The sequence below is a fragment of the Barbatula barbatula genome, assembly GCF_947034865.1.
Source record: "Barbatula barbatula genome assembly, chromosome: 9".
Taxonomy (NCBI): domain Eukaryota; kingdom Metazoa; phylum Chordata; class Actinopteri; order Cypriniformes; family Nemacheilidae; genus Barbatula; species Barbatula barbatula.
This window is the reverse complement of record NC_136772.1, coordinates 12228747-12248761: the sequence shown is the minus strand read 5'-3', so window position 1 is coordinate 12248761 and position 20015 is coordinate 12228747. Positions and strand designations below refer to the sequence as shown.

Below are 20015 nucleotides of genomic sequence, written 5' to 3'. Positions count from 1 at the left end.
TCTGGTGTGTAAGACATTTGTTTAGATAGCATGAATACAAATGCTATGTGGTGTGTTTGCTCATTTTGTTGTAGCGTGTTCCAGCTTTGTGGCGCAGGTTTTTTTTGTCAATCTTTTTTGATACTTTACTCGAACATTGCAATTGATTTTTAAGATTCCTTTTATAAAAGAGAGCTGGGTTTCAGGCCTTAGTTGGGTATTAAGAGATCGAAGCATTGTTATCTTCATTTACTTGGATTGTTCAGAGGTGAAAATCTAGAAAGCCCCATCTCAATACCTGAGACAGACTCAACAAAGCTTACATAATGAAGATATACACTGAGCCTTCAAATGCCCGGGTCACACTTGAGGGATTAACTAACATTCAGAGTTAAGTCCAGTCTGATCAGGAGGTGTGGGTCTCAAAGAAGATTATACGATTTTTCTCCTACCCACAGCTAGTTCCCGTTTACTAACTGGATGCAGAGTCAGGCTTGACCCTGGATGTAATATAGGCTTGGGCTTTTGCTATGGATATTTTGCATATGTTTTATGAATTGTTGAAGTGTAGCTTCCAGTCACTTGTGGAATTGGTTTGAATCCCACCTAAGCTTGACTCCATGAAGATGAATCGCACGGTGGCTACCTGGTTTGGATTTCAAAAGCGTCTGTACTCCTCAGACCTGAGGTAGATGGAAATGCAGTGAGACTGTCAGAACGGCTTTTAGGCGACTTTCGAGCAGAGGGGCAAGGGAGGCGCTCGGTGGGCGTCCCCGAACCCCTCTGCTGAGGAAGGTGAGCATGAATTTACTGGATAAGTATTGAGAAATTAAAGGCTTTGGGTGTAAATAATTTGCCTGTTATACTAGGTGAACCAGCATGAAATGACCGGAATGTGGTTTTATTGGTTGGCTGACTATATGGAACATTCTCTATTCTTCAAAGATCATTGATGAATATCGAGATGGTTTTGTGACTTATAAGGGTATAGTTGACCAAAGCTATAATAGGATATGACTTGTAGGAAGTCACTTGCTTTTGTAGTCGGATGTAGTTAGTTACGAATTACTGTTGGTGTTATTATTGGTACGAGGCAAGACTTGTTCAATTCTGTAATGCAGTACTTTGTTGTTTTCAACATTAAACTAGTTTCTTAGAGAGATGGACTTATTTTCAAGTATCTGTACTTTATCTGTGTGTGTTTTTACTTTGAACTTAAACTGGTAACACTTTACAATAAGCCGAATATGTCGGCTTTTATGTTGCCATATTTTTTGTTCTTTTGTTTTCTGCCGGAATTTCAGTGCATCACTAATTTCTATCTACATACACCGCGGGTCCCCTTACATGTATTTTGCCATGTTTCTACAGTAGCCTTCAATGGACAAGCTGCTCTACAGAGCAAGTCTCCTTCGCCAAAGAAGCAAAAACATGACAACATCTTTGTCCTGTTTCAGCCACTGTAGTGCTTCAAAGTGAGGGGTGAGCTGTGGATGCAATTTCCAACCTCACCGATAGATGCCGCTAAATGTCATGCACTGGACCTTTAAAAGTGTAGTAAATTTGAATCATGTACTGTACATTTAAAACCTAGCACTTTAGTAAAGTGTTTAAGTATTAAAAGTTAAAAATGAAAATGTACTCGGGTAAAAGTACTTTCCACCTCTGCTATCCTAGACTATTTGTGGGAGGTTGCAGAGACTAAAGAGAGATTTGTGAGCTTGCATAACATCTTATCAAACAACCATCAAAATAGGTAATTCTAGTGACAAGCAATATATTGTTTATATATTTGAAAGTTGTTTCCTCTATTTTTATGTCAAAACAAACAGAGGTGTACACCTATTGATTGTGTTAACATCCAAACTGAAACATAGGTATTGATCTGTGTGATATTTACATTTAGTCATTTAGCAGATGCTTTTATCAAAAGCAACTTACAAAGAGTTCAGGGAGCAATAAGCGATATGTCATACAAAGAGCAATAGTACAATAGGTGCTAATACAAAGTTACTAGTTTCAACAAAAGCTAGACCACTACCTGTTGAGAGAAGAGGGTTAGTGTACTTCATTTTTTTTTTTTCCAAATTGTTTTTTAATTTATTTTATGATTTCCTTTACGCTAAACGTTATTAAGCATCTGTGTAAGATTGTGAATGTAATTTGAAACCAACGAAGGCCAACAAAAAGTTCATATTTAGAATTGTGTGCTACAGATGGTCGGTTAGTCGTCATTGACATTTTTGTCGGAGCAAAAGGGAAGTACAGTGAGAGACCTTTTAGAGAGTGCTTGCAGGAAGAGAATATTAGTTATTACAGCAAATTTACAACAAATCCACATGGGAAAACCATTTAGGTGTGAATCTGGTAGGAACTGTGCATGCTACTGTGCTCTGTGCTACATTATTAAAAAGGTTTTTCCATCTCAGATTTTCCCTAATATCCGCATAAGAAACACTTTTTTTTTAAATATAGTTTGGCAATAGCAGGGGAAAATGTTGTATGGTCATATGCCAACTCTTAACAAGTGTTGCCTGGGAACAAAACCTAACCTGCATATTAATGTACTGCAAGTGCTTTACTACTGTATTAGTACTTGCAGATAGTGTGAGTGAATGAAACCTCAAACATCAATGGAAAGAATCCTGTAACCCCATAGACCCGGCCACATGACCACTCTTCATATTCCCATGCGCCGGTAGATATCTGAACACGTGCAACTACATGCCATAATTCAGATTAAAGTATTCCTTATATGGGCGCTTCAGAGATGTTCGCAACATATTTAAGCCTTGTCTACTTCTAAGGCAAGGTAACGTGATGCTTGCCCGCTGGATTGCTCAAACTTGACCTGTTTTGCCTATATATCTCCAAAATCCTCCACTTGTTTTTTGCTCTGCTATGGAAATAACCCATACCCATCTCTCTCTCTCTCTCTCTCTCTCTCTCTCTCTCTCTTTCTCTTGTCTGTATGCTTGGTGGTCTATATGTCTGTCTGATCCTTTATGCTGGCTTCCTGTGATGTAGATTTATCAGGTTCAGAAGGTAGGACACCTTTCCTCTGTGTTTGCTGCTAGTTAAGTACCCTGCATGTTTTGATTCTTTTATTTTTCTCCCCTATTTCATATTTAATTTTTTTCCTCTATTGCATATTACATTTTTCTCCACTATTGCATATTTTGCTATTTATTATGTTCTCTTTAATAGTATGATTTGCAAAAAAATAGCATTACATCAGTGGGAAAATATAATACTCTATATTCTGTTCTACTATTATTACATCGCATTCTTGATTCCTGAACCTTTCTCCTCGGCTGTTTTCTCTGCTGAATTCTGCTACTTTTCAGAAATATTATGGACTGGATAACCAGGACAACAAATGGGGGGACATTGAGCAGTGGATGGTACATTGGATTCAGTTGAGATTTTGCATGATAGGGATACAGTACATTGGAGTGCAGGCTGCTGTTATCCATTAGTTACTCATAAGAAAACTAATGTTTGACATGAGGACAGGGATGCATGTTTTGAAACAAAACAATGTCAGTATTTCACACCAGTATTTTACAGAATCTATAAAACAATCTGTTGAGTTAATGTAAGTTTACTGGCATTGTAGATATTTATCTATTGCTTAATTTACTAAAAATGTTAAGCATGGATAATAATGTGTATATTATTTTTTATATATATAAATAGGCCTGTCTGTAGATGATACTGTTTTTAGCAACTGTTATGATTTGTACGCTGCTTCGCATTCAATACTGGACCTTCTCCTTTCTTCTCTTCTCTTTTCTGCTCTCTTCTTTTTCTCTCCCTCTCCTGTAGGAGGACAGTGAACGGTATACACGCCTGTCACGGAGACATGCTTCGGTTTGTATCTCACTGTCTGTCCTTCTCAATCCTTATTAGATGCTTTTCTCTGCGTCTACTCCGTGACTACCGAATGTGACCGTAACGTCGGTTGTGGGTGCTCAACAATATTGCCACTGTTATCAAAACACAATATACATCACTATACGCAGCGGGGTGTTTTACATATCAAACTCATGCCAACTGTGGGCAACTTCTAATTTTACCTCTTTTTCCATCCATCAAGGTGTCTGATGATGAAGAACGGATGTCAGTGGGGAGCAGGAGCAACATGCGGGTCAGTATCAGCATAGCTTCTAGATCCTTTCAGAGTTTGTTTGTATAATGTAGCCCTTGTGACTTAGATTTTGGGTTTATACTGTATGTGTACTCGCCATGTTGTCTGGTCATAAAACGGTCCACAGTGATGCTCCAGCTGACGTGGTTTTGTTTGTGCAGTTGGATGCGTCAGGTGCTTACGGCGGGGTAAGATTCTCAGGGTTGCTTCAGTCACAAAAGAATGTTGTGTGGTCTCTTTAAAAGGAACCTGAAAGTGTTATGATCGCATTAAGCAACTAACTGAGTTTACAAGACTTCTTCTTTTAATTGTTTTCAGTGTGTTGTGTTGCAGTTACGTGTTTGATCTGATGATGCTTTGAAATGTTTTAAGTGTTTCACTGAATTAATACAAATGAGGTGGTGTGGTTTTCCTCTGAATTTCTAAACAAATATAAGTAAGAGTAAAACGTCTGTCGTGCTGCTGAAGTGTCTAATATTACAATGTTCAACGGTAAGTACTGAGCATCAAATCATGTGGTTTTAATCGCATTCCCTTTCCAGCTTCCACAGATCCCATCCTCTCATTCACATAAGAAGTCCAAGAAAAAGAAGAAGCATTCTTCCAAGACTGTATGTTTATGGCGCTTAAATTCATGTCGTATCTGTGTGGTTTAAGGAGGAGATGCGATATCAATCATTTGGTGTGTTTTCCACAGAGCAATGGCTATGATGATGATGATGATCTCAGCACATTATCTAGTCGGGTTAGTGACTCGTGTGTTTGTGTGATGTCAGGGTTTGAGCATTAACTACTTTGTCATTTTGACTGTTAAACAATATGTTTGACTACCTGGTGATCAGATCAATGTTATGGAACTCTACTGTGTTTTTGTACACAGAGCTCCAGACTCAGTGATGAGAGCAAAAGGTCTCGTTCCTCTAGGCTTGATCTGCAGTCGGTGGGTCTACTTCCTCGTCCGGGATTAACATTAAAATACAGATAACATGTGGAAGGTTGCCACAATCTTTGAGAAAGCATGATGGATTTGTGATTTGCTTGATAAAAGGACATTGTACTGATCTTAATGGGAGCTGTGCTGTTAGGTGATTGAAGCTAAATGAATGGCTTTCCAGGCTAACCTCCTGTATTTTGTACAGTGTGTACAGTGCAGTGTGAATTACTAACCCAGGAAAATAATAAACCGTATGATGCATTAACCCCGGGAATGATAAATTATACAGTACCACAAAGTTATTGTCTGTCTGACGTGAGTTTTCCTCGCATTTCGGCTTTTTAAAACAGGTCATCCGCTCCAACATCTCAACATTTATCACACACCTCTTCTCTTCATAAGTTAACCATTCACTTCCTCATTCTTTCCCATGGTTTTAGAGTACCTACTATTCTCCTGAACAGTACAGCAGCAGCAGTAGTTATTCTTCTAAACATCAAGGCCTCTCCTACAATGGCTACAAGGTCTGTCGTCTTAATCCATCCCGCGTCTCTGACCTTTCCATCCCTCTCTTTCCCTTTTCATTGCCTTGATTTGAACTTAATTTGTTCCTCTATTCGATTAGGAGTCTTATGTTTATTCTTATGTTTATGTTGTTTAGCTCTCTCTTCTGCACAGCAGGAAGCACAGGGTTTGTGCTGCTCCCCACATTATACTCTGCTACCCAACACTTCCTGTATAATATGTCATCCTGCATACACGGATACTTACATTCTTAATACGTCACCCGTCCTTTTTCCTCATCCACAGCAGGTCATCTAGGGTTATTAGAGCTTAAACCCACACATGCCACAAACACCTGAAAACTGAGCTAACTGCTTTAACTGTTATCTCTAAAAGGGAAGTGTGTCATTTGTTTAAAAAGATTTTGCAACGTGTTTCCCTAATGCCTCCTGCAGGCCAGGTTGTGACACAATGTAACTGCTCAAACAAATAGGGCAATGTTTGACAGTGCCACAGAGAGACGTCTATTGTTTTAAAAATATGACATAAAAATGACACGCTCCACCTAGCTTTAGCTCTTTTCTCGCCAGTCTGCCTGGTTGTGATGAGAGGCAGCTGTAGACTGATGCTGTGTGCACTCAGAATGGAGAAGTGAGACTTCAGAGAGAGTGTGCATGCTAACTCATACAGCGGTCATGGGTCAGAGCTCTGAGTGTGCTTCTTTTTTCTTTTGACTATCAGGGCTCTGTTTACGAGGACGGTCTCTACAGCGGCTCTCGACGCTCCAGTATTCGCGCTGTAAGAAACTACACCATGATAGAGAAAAACTGTAAATGCGCATGAAATTCACAGAATGCAAACCATGTTTGGGTGTGTCTTAAGATCCCTAACCACTAACCATTTTGAGCTCCTTTTAATTTCTATACTATGCATTTTTAAAGAATTTAACAGAAAGTTTTATCAAAGTGCATTGCAGTTTTTGCATACCCTTGACTGTGGTGTTTCTAGTGTCATGCTCTAATAGTTGCGCTACAGGAACAGCAGGAAGAATGAAGTTGTCGTGCCTGCATACTGTATACAGTACAGTAATTTGCTGTGTATGAAAGAAATAAATGAAAATCTATATGGTTGTCCTTTCTAAAACCTTTTGAGTATTTTAACAAGCAGTGGAGTCGTGTTTGCGAGTGTGAAACAGGGCCTCAAACTGAATGCTTCATTTGTGTACCTAAGAGAAGTGGACAGAAGCTCTTGTGCTGTGATGCTCTGCACGTTCTCATATTGTGTCTGAGATGTAAACGTGTGGTTTTAAGAGCACCTTTTTTTAAAAGCTTGTAGATGAACAATGACAGCATGTAACAGATCTGCATTCCCTTCTGTATTCTATTTTACTTTCAGTTACTGCTTGCATATTTTCACCCTTGCATTTCTCTCTGCCTTCTTTTCTTTCTCATTATGTGTCTGTCTTCCTCCAGTCTTCTGAACACAGTGGTTTTAAAGGTTCAAGCTCTAGGAATTCATCCAGGGCAAATTCTGCGTGCAGCAGCCCTGTGGTGAGCACCTTGAATGACAAATGAAATTGAACATTCAGTGTTGTTCTAGTTTAGGGGTTGTTTGTTCACAAAGGCTGATTCATTATCAACTACAGGCATGTTTATAATCATGGGTTTCCCAGGTTAAACCCTTAAAGGGGGTGCTTGGGCCGGGTATAATGGATAGTTGAAGTTTAAAGCTAAATTGCTTTCGCAACTTGCCTGGATAAAAATCTTATGACTAGTACAGAATTATGTCGAAAGCTTAAACTGTGGTAATATGTGTTTGTCTGCATTCCTCCTCAGGGTGCATGTGGAAGGTCAACTATTGAACTAGGATAGTTGAGACTTCTTAAATAGCTGAAATACCTCTGACGTTTCCTTTGAATTATATTAATGGCGCCCTCTGGTGGTTTCCAGGAGGATTGCAGCATCTCAGTGGCTAGTTATATGCGGAGCAGCACAGCTAGTATTACTGGTCTTTCTAGAGATCTTGACCATGTCATTATCCCTGACCTGCCGGATGTTAATGGAAGACTGTCTACGGTACGAGATTTATAATGGGGATCCCGTGATGTCTGAAGCACTGTTGTGGCCTTGAGTTGTGAAGTTGTAGTACGGTCTGCATTGATTTGTTTCATGCATCTTGCATTTGAATGCCTTTTCAGTTTGATTGTCTTTAAACCTGGAGATGTTGCAGAAATCTATTTGGTCAATGGATTTGACAAATTGTCAATGGACAATTTTTCATTGTGTGGACAGAAAACCTCTGACGGCCATGACTTTTGTTGGATATTTAAGTTTTCAGCTGTTCACAGTGTGTGAGGCACTTTTTGTTCATCTTAACCAGAGTTGTTTGCAGATTCAAATGAATTTTAAATGATTTAAGGTGCAATGTGTAGGATTAAGCGTGATCTATTGAGAGAAATGCAATTTAATATACATAACTATGTCTTCAGAGGTGTATCAAGACCTTACGGTATGAAGCATTGTTTTATTACCTTAGAATGAGCTATTTCTATCTACAAACACAGCGGGTCGACATTTCAAACGTGACGACATCATTGCTCTGTCAGCCACCGAAGTGCTTCATAAGGGAGTGTGGACTGGGCTTTGGTTGCAACCTCACCGCTAGATGCCACAAAAATCACCACATTGCACCTTTAATTTGTATTTAACTTCAAAAACAAGATGAAACCATTTAGGATTTTAAAAATGACTAACTTGACTTGGTTTTCTACCCCTTCTAATATTGTAATGCTTGTTTTCATTGGATGACATTGTTCACTAAATAGCCTCGCATTATGGTTTTAAATTCAGGGAACATGTAAGGACAATCTGTTTATTTTGGATTATCTTTATTTACAGGCTGATGACAGGTTAGAGCGTGACTATTTGGAAAAGGTTTGTAGAAATATCTTTTTAAGATTATTCTCAACAGTGTTTGAACAAGTTAACTACAATGAACTTGAACATTGAAATATGATCTTTTTTAGGGCTCTTCACGAGCATCAACGATATCTGGCGCTACTCTCACTTCTCTGGGCGGGACGTCTTCACGGAGAGGAAGCGGAGATACGTCTTTCACTGCAGACACAGAGGTTTCCATACGGGAAATCAAGGTTATTGTTTGTCTTTTTGTCTTGTTTTCCTCCCAAGTTTAACCAGTTGATTTATGTAGAGTGTCTTTCTTTTACAAAACCCCCATGATGTAATGCTATTATCCACCTTTGCTGTGGTTATCGGATAAAACGCATAATCTGTATAATTTTTGTCTTGTGTTGACTTCAAATATAATAATGAATATACTAGATGTACAATATACTTGGGATAATGCTCATTCACATCACTCAGCTTCACAGCATTCAACGGAGGTTAAAGCACTTTTGTTTTCAATGTCATCCCTGTGGTGCTCAGTTGTGTTCCTGGAGATGCCTTCAGCAGAATTTAATCAAACACACCTGATACTAGATAGTGTTTGTGTGTTAAAGAGGGTGTAACTAAACACTGCCGGAATTAAAATCTTCAGGAACTTCAGGACTGAGCAGCTCTTTCCTAAGCGCTCATTCTGACTTCCCGCTGTTTCTAAAGCTTTCCACTGTATTTCACATCAGTTTGTCTCACTTTCTCGGCCCTTGCGTTGCTCTTCCACCACTGTGTCTTCATTGTTTCTCCTCGTCTTCATTTTTCATGCCTTTCATTCAGGAGATCCATGAGCTTAAGGATCAGATTCAAGATGTCGAGGCGAAGCACATGCAGAACCTCAAAGAGCTTAAGGTATATGTCTGTTTCAAGCACAGTATCAGTGCCAGCCCAGTAAGAATTATATTGATGTTTAATCGGGCTGCCAAAGAAACAGCAGTTTATCATTTGTACTGTTTAATTTCCTGATAACCAGCAAGTGGGTGGTTTACCAAACATTGGGTAATAAGAAGGAATATAGTTTTTAGTCTTTCTCTGTTTTTATTTTAGGCTCTTATCTTGATTGTACATTCTGTGCTGTGCTGCAGAAGTCTATCGCCTGCTTTATCTTTGACTTGATTTTATTCTTTACAACATACTGTTACACTTTCTTTGTCCATTACACTGTGATGAAGTTTGGAAGTTAAAAAGTGTGTTTAAAGGGCTTCTGTGTTCCTTTATGCATGCGTGGTTACAAATATATGCTTATTTTTACTGTGCTGTCTGACCTTTTAAAGGAGTCACTAATGGAGGTGGAGGGAAAGTACCGGAAGGCCATGGTGTCCAATGCACAGCTGGACAACGAGAAGACCAATCTGATATATGAAGTGGACACTTTAAAAGACTCTTTAATGGAACTGGAGGAAATGCTCTCCGAAACACGACGTGAGCTTGAGGAGAAGAGGAAGGTCTGTACATATTTGTTTACAGAGGCAACAGTTTGTTACAACACAACACACCATTACAATAAACCAAACTTTGTAGGTTTGTTTTCATGCTTTAACATGAGTGATGACGCTGCATTAAAACTTCGCAATTATTAACAATGAAACAATTAAGTTATTCTTTGTTTTTTCAGGACTTTGAAAGGGAGAAGCATGCACATAGTATACTGCAGTTTCAGTACAATGAAATAAAAGAGACTTTAAAACAGAGTGAAGAACTGCTAACCGTGAGTATTGTTGTCATTACCGTGTAAAAGTCTCTTTCTTGAAGCTTTTTGTCCTTTTAAATGCTTTGCTATTCTGAACATCTGCCTTTAACCTCTGTCCTTCATTCTGATCTTTGCTCTCCTTCATGCAAAATCCTTTCTATAGGAGATCCGTCAGTTACGACTCAAACAGGACGGCTTTGTCAGAGAGATTTCTGACCTTCAGGAAACTATTGAATGGAAGAATAAAAAAATTGGGGTATGATCCCTGAATGTTTTATAGCAGTGCTAAGATTGTTTTTTTCATGCTTTCTATATTCACTTTTTAATTTGTATTATAGCATTAGCCTAATTCTACTTTCAGCTACACTCTATCTGTGCTTTACTAAAGTCTTATCTTGATGTTTTCATCACTTTCATCATCTTTCTGTCTTCTTCGTCTCATCTTTGCCAAATCCCCTCCGATGCTGTTCAGGCATTAGAGAGGCAGAAGGAGTTTTCCGATGCCATTCGGAATGAGAGAGACGAGCTCAGAGATGAGGTCGTTCAGCTCAAAGATATTTTGAAGGTATTCGTCTGTGTGGTCAAATGGCTAATTGTCAAGTCAACTTTATTTATATAGCGCTTTTTACAATTTTCATTGTTACAAAGCAGCTGTACAAGAAAACATTGACTATAAGCAAAACATATAAGGTTATACAAGTCAAAACACCGTTCAATTATCAGACAGACTATAAATTCCTATATGCAGTGTCAATTAAATAAAACTATAAAATTCTAGCAGCCCCCAGCCAGGCAAAAAGTGTGGAAACAGTATGCAAACGGTGGTGAGGAACGCAAAATGGTGGTGAGGAGAAAATAAACCCAGAGGGAAACCAGGCCTAACCAGGGGATTCCAAACAAATGATCTACAATTGTCGAGCTTGTGCAATTTTCATAAACATTTTCTAACAGAACAGAGAATGTAATTAGACACGTAATATGATGTTCTTTTCAGTAGACAGAATGTCTGTTTAGCTTTAGGAAATGAATGTCCAAAATATAAATCATTAGCACCTTGCTGAAATCACGTTATATCAAATGAATGTTAGTGTATCCACAAATCAATATAGGCAACATATGCTCCATTCGCTCTGTGTCTAAATATAACTGGACCTGTTACTAAATTAAGTGTACTTGCATTAATTTACTCTGTACAGAAACATGGTATTGTCCTTGGACATGATCTAGCCACCAATGGAGTAACAGGTGGAGAAATGGGAGAGACTGAACCGAGTTCTCAGACATCATCTGTTGAGATCCGAGAGGGGAGCAGTGTGCTAGGTAAGCTGATTTATTGACCGTCTGTCATTGCATGCTAAGATTTCTTTAACATTGCTGCCTGCATTCTTATCTTGTAGAGCTGTAGTCAGTGGCGGTTCTAGACAAAATTTACTAGGGGGGCCAAGGAGGGGCCAGTGTTTAACCAGAGGGGCACATTAAAAAAATTGCAACAAATTATATTTAAAGATTACAAACGTTATTTTACTTTACAATCATATAAAAATGTATTTTGTACAGTAGTGCAAGAGTGAGTTCAGGTGCAAAAGAGGTAGTGCCATTTCCTATTGTGGACAGTTGAGTCCACACTTAACTTGGCATAACAATGCTGGATCAATAATAACAGTTTGGCCTGAGCTCCGTTTTCTGTCCCCCATCAAAGTGGTTGGGAATATATTCAAGATGGGCTGTACTGGTACGTCATTCTTGGACTTGCTGATATCTGTAGAAAGATGTACAGTAAACACACATTTATTTACTTATGCATGTATATCTTCATGTATTTCAATTTATAAGCCAAGTATTTACTTAAAAAATAAACATTATTGTCATATTGTCACAAAAAGGAATTTACAGCAGAAAGCACTATTTTAAGGACACACAGTAGACCAACATGATAACGTTTCATGATAACTATATGAAGAAAAAGAAATTAGGGGCATGCATTACATTTCTTTGCCTATTATGGGAACATGTGTGCAACATATGTACACAATAAAGGATTCAACTTTGTAAATATAACATGTAATGCTATTTTTGTCTTCATTTATAAATATTATATATGTATTAGCCATTCATGGTCATGCATATATTGCAGTATATTGAAAAATATAAGCACTAGTTTCCCATATATGGAAATTCGTTATGTAATATATCGCATTACATTTTGAAGTATATTCCCATATATTTTTGTTCCGTGAGGGCATTGTGTAGACCTAGTAGCAAGGATACTGACATTTAGATATTCGCTTCTGCTTCAATAAGTTTGCTTAGATATGAATACGTTTCTAAACATATCGAAACCAGACATTTACAAACTTGATTTTATTATCAATGTAAGGAACAAAAGTAACATGGTTATGTGTAAGAACAAGTCACTTATGAGATCAAATCATTTTAGTCTTACCTGCTTCGACTCATGCACCAGGAGAAATTGTAGCTCCGCTCTCCAAGAGTAGTTGCTGAGCCGAGCAGGACCGCAGGCGACTACAGTGTTTGGGTGCGCCGCTTTAATTTACCCGTGTAGAACGTTGAGTCGTATTAGTTCCGCTATTTGCGCTCGCATGTAAAATCATAATTAATTGATACTTTTTTTTGGTCAGCACGGGGGGGCCACAGGGGTGGCCAGGGACATGTCTACAGAGGCACGGGCCTCCCTAGGCCTCCGTGTAGAACCGCCACTGGCTGTAGTCTAACCAAACTGCTTCTATTAGCCTGCTTTAAATGCACTGTCATTCCAACTTCTCACGCACTTTATTGCTTCCTTGTTTTCACAAAACCCACTTTAAAATTTAAAAAAATATGTTTAATAGACTATTTTAATCTGATTCACATTAGTTGTGTATGCAGATGCTATGATTTACGATACATCATATATCTTGTATTACTATGTTAATCAGGTTAACCCAATCATAGCACAATAGGGTTATGTCTTAAGTTTCTATCCTTACACTATATCGGAACCGGTTTTTACCAAATAACTGCAAAATCATCCAAATGGCTTTGTTTACTGTCCATTTTGGTTGGAATCACAGTATTCTTCTATCAAAACCAGAGCAGGTGTAGGAAAGGTGTGCTGGGTATTGACTTGGGCAAACTCTGGGGTTTTCTTTGGGGCATCCTTCACACATGTGATTTGTAGGTTTCAGAGCTTTGGCTTGTGGTCTTTTTATTCCTTTACCTTCCCTCTTCTCTGCCTTTCGCTAAATATCTTGGATACTTGTCAACTAGAAACCCATTTCTTTTGGCCTTAACAACTGATGCCTCAATCGTCTCCCAGGCACTCATCAGTTGAAGATGTGCAAAGACCAGGACCAAAAGGTTTTGGATAAGGATGTGAAAGAGAATCAAGTGTCTTCACAAGTCCCACTGAGCTCTACAGAGAAATCTTTAGATACAAATGAAAATGGAGTCTTTAGGGATGAAGTAAACCAGAGTGAAGAGCAACAGTCGGATAACAGACAGGAACCAAATCCTCAAAGTTCTGTTGGTGATCATGAGATCGTTGTACCAAAACTCACGGATGGGATCAAAGCAGAGCAGCTTGTATTGGAAGATTCAGGCGGTAATACTGTGGAGTTTGATGTTCACACAGATGGACCTACGGAAAAAGATCAAGAAGAGAGCATATGTGCCAAACAGATAATCAAAAAAGAATCATCTATAGAGTCAGTCTCTGGTCCAATACTTGAAGATCAGCCTGGTGAGGATGTACTTGATAATGAAAGCAACCCTGTAGAGAAACCTGTTGAATCTTTACACACAGAGAAGCTTCCACAAACCCAAGGTGCCAGTGTTTCAAATAAAAAGAAAAAAAAGAAGAAGAAAAGCAAACAGAAACAGAAACAAAGTGACAAGCTGGAGAGCGAAGCAAAGATAGACCGTAAGAATGAAAAGGTCTTAAGCGTGGATAATCCAGACCAAAATCTAAAAAGTGATCAAGGAGGAAACCATGAGGAGCACTTGAGAAATGACGTACCTACAGCAATGCATACAGAAGTCCCAGCTGATGATTCACACGATGATAAAAGAACGGTTGAAATGGACTGTGTCAAAAAAATTATCACAGATAAACATGCTGATGATGTTAGACATCAATTTGCAGTAATTCCTGATGTAGTTAATTCAGCAGAGATATCAAATTCTGAATCTACAACTGGTAAGAGTGTCCTTTCAACAGTAAGTATCACTAACCTCACAGACCAAACGGAAGTTTCAGCAAATCCAACCCAAGAGGTTTCTTCGGAAAAAGATGCTTTACTGCCTCATGAAGTTTCTGATAAGCTTGTGGATACTGCTAACAGGTGTGTGGAAACCCTTGACCCTGTCAACAGGTCTGACAACATTGAGAAGTCTATGGTGATGGTAGATGACATGGAAGTGAAGAGTCATGTGATCAGTGATGCATTAGTAGAGGAGAAAAAGCTTCAAAGTATTGATCCAGAAGTGACCGGTTTCTCTGGAGATCATGATGAGTCCGTTCCTAAATGTCCTTTAGCTAACTCTGTCACAGAGAAGGTAGAAAAGGAAAGTGAAAATGTAATTAAGGAACAATCAACATCTCAGAAAAGTATTGAGAAGGACCAGAAAGAGGTAAAAACACAGCAAGATGAACTAGTTGTGGAAGCTCTACCTAGTGGAGAAGCTTTTAATGAACACAGTCATATAGACACAGCTGTATCCGAATCCCAACTTGTTTTAGAAAAAAGTGAAGGTGAAGAAGAGGAAAGATCACTGCATGATCAGCTACTACCTTATCAGGAATCACTGGGAGCCTCGGACCAAGAATGCAAGCTTGATATGCAGCTGCCTGGAGAGGCGGAGGATATTCTGGCAGACAAAAGTGAGAAGGTTGAGAAGGAAGAATCAATCCAGGTTATGCTTGATGTGCATATTCCTGGATATGATAAAGGTATCCTTGTGGAAAAGGGTGAAGATCATGATAATGAACGATCAATCCAGGATCAGGCTATGCTTGATACTCAACTTCCTGGAAATAATGACTTTATTCTGATGGAAAAAGGCGAGGAGCATGAGGAGGAGGACTCTGTCCAAGATCAGGTTATGCCGGATACACAACTGTCTGGAGAGGATGAAGGCGTTTTGGTGGAGTCGGTTACAGGTTCCCTAGAGCTCAGAGAAGATGCTGAGGATGAAGATGAAGGAGAAACTTTTGATTTTGATGACATGGATCTTGAAGCATCGTCAGGCGATCCTCCAAAGCACTGTAAAGATCAAGCAAGTGATGATGTTACTCTGTTAAAAGAAAGTGCGTATGAAGCAAGCAACGAATACCAAAGCGATGCCATCAATGAAGACCATACTCAAGATAATGATGAACCTCTGGAACATCCAGATCAGCATTCTGAGCAAAAGAAGCAGATGGATGATGTTAATACTATTGAAAACCCACAAACAACGACAGAGATAGAAACATGTTTAACAGAGGACAGCCAAATCAACAAGATAGACATTAATCCTGACCATCAACGACAAGAATGTACACTTGAGAAGCCTCACCAAACGTCAGAAGATCTGAGGCACAGTGATCCAATCTCAGAGATGGAGACAAAAGATGTAGGCCAAGAGATGAATTCTATCCATGAAAACCAAGGAACCAAGATTTCACGAGAGCAGGAAGCTGAGAGAGAAACAACAAGGACCAATAAAGAAGATGAAAGGAAGGAAACAAAAAAAAGTAGCAAGAAAGGAAAAGGCAAGGGAAAAGAGGAATGTAAAATGTCTTAATATGCCATGAAAATGCAGAGTGGATTCGCTCAGCATCTAAAGTGCACTTACGTAGGTCCCAATGATAGTAATGTGGAACTGTTACTTTTATGACTTCTGAGAATCTCATGATATCAGTGTTGTCTTGGTAATGTCTTATCAGTCATGTCATTTTCATCACAACTGTTTAAGAAAACATATTTTATACAGGAATATTTTACATTAGATCAAAATGCTGAATTCACTTACAGTAGGTCAAACTTAATGCTTGAAGTTTAAAAATCATTCACTTATTAAATGCTGAAAGTAATGGGTGTAAAATGCCATATTTATTTGAAAATTTTACAAAAGCATGTAATACAAAAAATTTCATAAATTTAATAAAAGTTTTTGTTATCTATTTGGAAATGACCAGCCTGTTGTCTGTCAGAGTTATGACTAGCAGTGAGACCTGTCGCTTTCTTATTAAAGCCTTTTGAATTGTATGTATCTTTAAAAGCCTAAAGGGACCGACACAAAAATTAAAATTTTGTCATTTCAGATCTGTTTTAATGTATTATTATGTTTTGATGAACACAGAGAAAGATATTTGGAAGAATGCTTGTACCCAAACTTAGTTGGAAATATTACAATGGTAGTCAAAAGTGCCCCCGGAACTGTTTGCTTTCCTACATTCTTCAATATATCTTCCTTCCTATTCAACAGAAAAAAACGAATCTATAAAGCAAATTTTCCTACTATGGTAGTCAACAGTGGCCCCTGTTTGGTTGCAAGCATTCTTCCAAATATCTTTCTCTGTGTTCATCAGAACAAAGAAATGTGTACAGATTTGGAACAACTTGAGGGTGAGTAAATAAAGACGGAATAAACATTTTTGGGTGAACTGTTCCTTTAAAACAGGTTTGTTTTGTAAGATTTTGACTGGAGCTTTGTCATCATATTTAGATTTTACCTTGACTTGTTGGGAGATGTCTACTACTATGTTCAAAGCAAATGGAAATGTGAAGTTTATTATGAGGCCTATTTAATGTTAAAGAAACCAGCTGCATATAAAATAAAATATATATTATATATATAATATATTAAATGTTTAATATTAATATCTATATTTTTTATATTTACTATTTTTATTGACAAATATTTGAATACTTAGTCATAGTTACCAGCTGTCGGAATACATTGTATTAAATGGTGATGGAGGTCCTTTGCAGTGTAACCATTTTTCAATTACTTTTTCTTACATTTGTCACAAAGGACAGTAGTTTTGCTGTTTTGTTATATACAGTATACACACCAACCTTTCTTTCCTGAAGAATACCACTTATTTTTGCATATGAAATACATTCCAAACTGCATGTAGAAATACAAATGTATTGGTTCTTTGAGCTGAACACTAAGTTACACACCCGTATGAGGTGAAGCCTCTGAGACTGACCACATGAAGTTTCTGCATGTATATCCACCCTCATCCTTCACTTCCCAGCATAGGACGGCCTCACATTTGCATGCATTGACTCCTCCCCTCCATGCCTCTGGCCACTCCCATCCCGGTATGTGAAAATCCTTTACTGTCTAACCTTGGAGCTTGTTTTAATTAACCAGCATAAATGTGTGAATTTCTATTGCAGATTACATTTTATATCTGTGGAAATACAATCGAGCCGTTGTGCATGTACTGTCTTATTTATTGCGATATTGATGATTAACCAATTGACATCTTGAACTGCATTTCAGAAATTCGATTACGAAAACTGGTTGATGAAAGGGAGAACTTAATAGAGCAGGTGTGTTTTTGACAAGCACTTGATTGTTCTTAACCATTGGCCTTTAGTTTGTGCCATCAGAAAAAAATATCATGTTTTATTTTCAGGTTACACGATTGAAAGATCAACTCGAGAAGAAGAAACAACAGAATGGTGAAGACTCGTCCAGTCCAGATGGAGATATACAGAGTAAGAACACTATCTGCTCAGTCAGGGTCAGCTAAAATCACTTATCCAGTGTTTGGAAATGTACAGACATAGGTTTGTTTTCATTTGTTCTAAACAAATAAACTCCCTGCCGCGGATGTTTAAAACTGATATTTATTGCTTTTTTTAGGGGATGCCAGCAGGCACATCACTGACCTCAAATTTAAGCTTGTCAAATCAGAGCAAGAAATTACGGCTCTGGAACAAAATGCAAGTTCTTTTATAATATTTACTTTTTCATTTACAAAGTTATTTCAACTATTCCAGTAATTCCAATTCATGTTGTAGGTCACAAGACTTGAGGGTCAGGTCTCCCGGTACAAATCTGGATGTGAAAATGCAGAAAAGGTGGAAGATGAACTCAAAGCTGAGAAACGCAAATTCCAGCGAGAGGTACAAAAGAACGACACAAGGACTAATTTACTCTGGATGACAAGTGTTTGCATATGAAATATAAACGGCTTGCTAAACTTATTTCACAGCTACGGTCTGCACTCGACAAGATTGAAGAGTTGGAGGCCAGTAACAGCCACCTTTCCAAAAGAATGGAGAAGATAAAAGCTGGTCGGGGAACAGCAGCAACACCCTAGATGTTTCAGATCTGCTCCGTGATCTGTTCCAGATCTGCTCCGTGATCTGTTCACCTCCACTGCCTGTCTGTTTCCCAGCTGACAACCTCAAAAAGAGCTCACTGTTTAACCTCACCCATCATCTTGCATTTCACAAAGTTATTAAGACTATAAACTAATGCAGTGAGAATCCCAATATATCCCACAACTGTGCCAATCTTCCGAGTGTAAAAGTTGCAAACCCAGGCAAGACTTTCTGAATGTTACAGAGGAATTCGGAACGTACCTCATTAAAAAGCACAAACTGTAGTTCTAAAAAAAAGTATAGAATAGTAATTGTCTTGTAATATTGCTTTGACATGACTGCATTTATGTAAGATAAGGCCCTAGTCGCACGGGATAATGTATTACCTGGGGACCTCTAGTCATTTTTAATAATTGCAGAGGTTGTCTGTGATCTCAAAGTATTTTGATACTATTTCAGATGCTGGGTCATATGCATACCTGCCAAGACTGTAGTTTTGTTATTTCTCATGTAAACGCTTGTAACATTTGAGACCCTCGATCTCGCAGGTCTCAAATGCGGATAGGTGCAGTCATATATCATTATACACCATACAACTATAGGCTATGCAAACTATACGCAAAGACCTGCCATCATATCCCTCAGATACTTTAAGTCTGTAAATTTGAGTAGAATCCACACCACATGATGTACAGATGTGGGGAGGTAATTTCTAAATCACTCGAGGTCCCCAGATAATACTAATCCTGTGTGAATAGGGCTTTAATGTGCGAGGCTGACATAAAATGTTTTAAGAATCTAAGAGGTTATACTTGTTAAGCCCTCCAGATCCCGAAATGTTGCCCAGCACTATGATGATTTCCAAAGGAAATTAAGGAATCGAGCATTGTTGCATTGCTAAAACAGGCCAGAGGAGTATGTGAGAGTGTGAAATACTTTGAATTAACTTTCATAAATGTTCTAAAAAAACACTGGTTTACTAGATCTGTAATAAAGCCAAAGTTCTTGGAATGATGCTAACTTCTGCTGTCTGTGCTTAGATCTGTCTACTAAATGTTCTTAACATTTCCTAAATGTCATGACAGCTTTATGAAGATGAAGGTTTTCAGCAAAGCAGAAACTTTAGATGGTGTTAAATAGAAAAACCTCCAAGTGAAGCCGTTTTGTTCAGACTGACTATGGGAAACCCAAGTATGCTGATTTTGTGATCAAGGCAAATATTGTTGAAGACTTATGAATAAGCCACATTTAGTATCGCCACATCCGATCACAGGCTGCTTCACCTTGTTTACAATGCTTTAAACCCTGACTTATCTGTGCAATAAAATTCTCATTTTAATTTGAACTTGTTCGTTGTCTGTTCACATTGACCTTACACATTTTTTTACAGGAACTTGTAAAAGTTAAAGCTACACAATGAATGCAAGTAAATACTCTTAAAACGAGACACACTAGAATAAAGACTCCGCAAGAAACT

General features: G+C 38.3%; 1 protein-coding gene across 13 annotated transcripts in view; it reads left to right on the top strand.

Moving 5' to 3' along the window:
• lrrfip1a (leucine rich repeat (in FLII) interacting protein 1a) overlaps positions 1–19882 on the top strand; it is a 33116-nt gene extending 13234 nt beyond the window's left edge. For 3 of the 13 annotated variants that reach the window (XM_079464674.1, XM_079464672.1, XM_079464671.1), the window contains 7 exons: positions 4079–4129; positions 8465–8500; positions 8593–8718; positions 9796–9966; positions 10137–10229; positions 11408–11531; positions 13528–16381. In XM_079464674.1, coding sequence (XP_079320800.1) covers positions 4079–4129; positions 8465–8500; positions 8593–8718; positions 9796–9966; positions 10137–10229; positions 11408–11531; positions 13528–15995 — 3069 coding nt within the window. In that variant the 3' untranslated portion in view covers positions 15996–16381. Of the gene's footprint in view, positions 1–4078; positions 4130–8464; positions 8501–8592; positions 8719–9301; positions 9374–9795; positions 9967–10136; positions 10230–10374; positions 10468–10683; positions 10777–11407; positions 11532–13527; positions 16382–17708; positions 17759–17844; positions 17999–18074; positions 18155–18232; positions 18338–18426 lie in introns of those variants that run through there. The other 10 variants (XM_079464668.1, XM_079464663.1, XM_079464670.1 and 7 more) reach the window with 7 other exon arrangements.
• Positions 19883–20015: the final 133 nt, after the last annotated feature.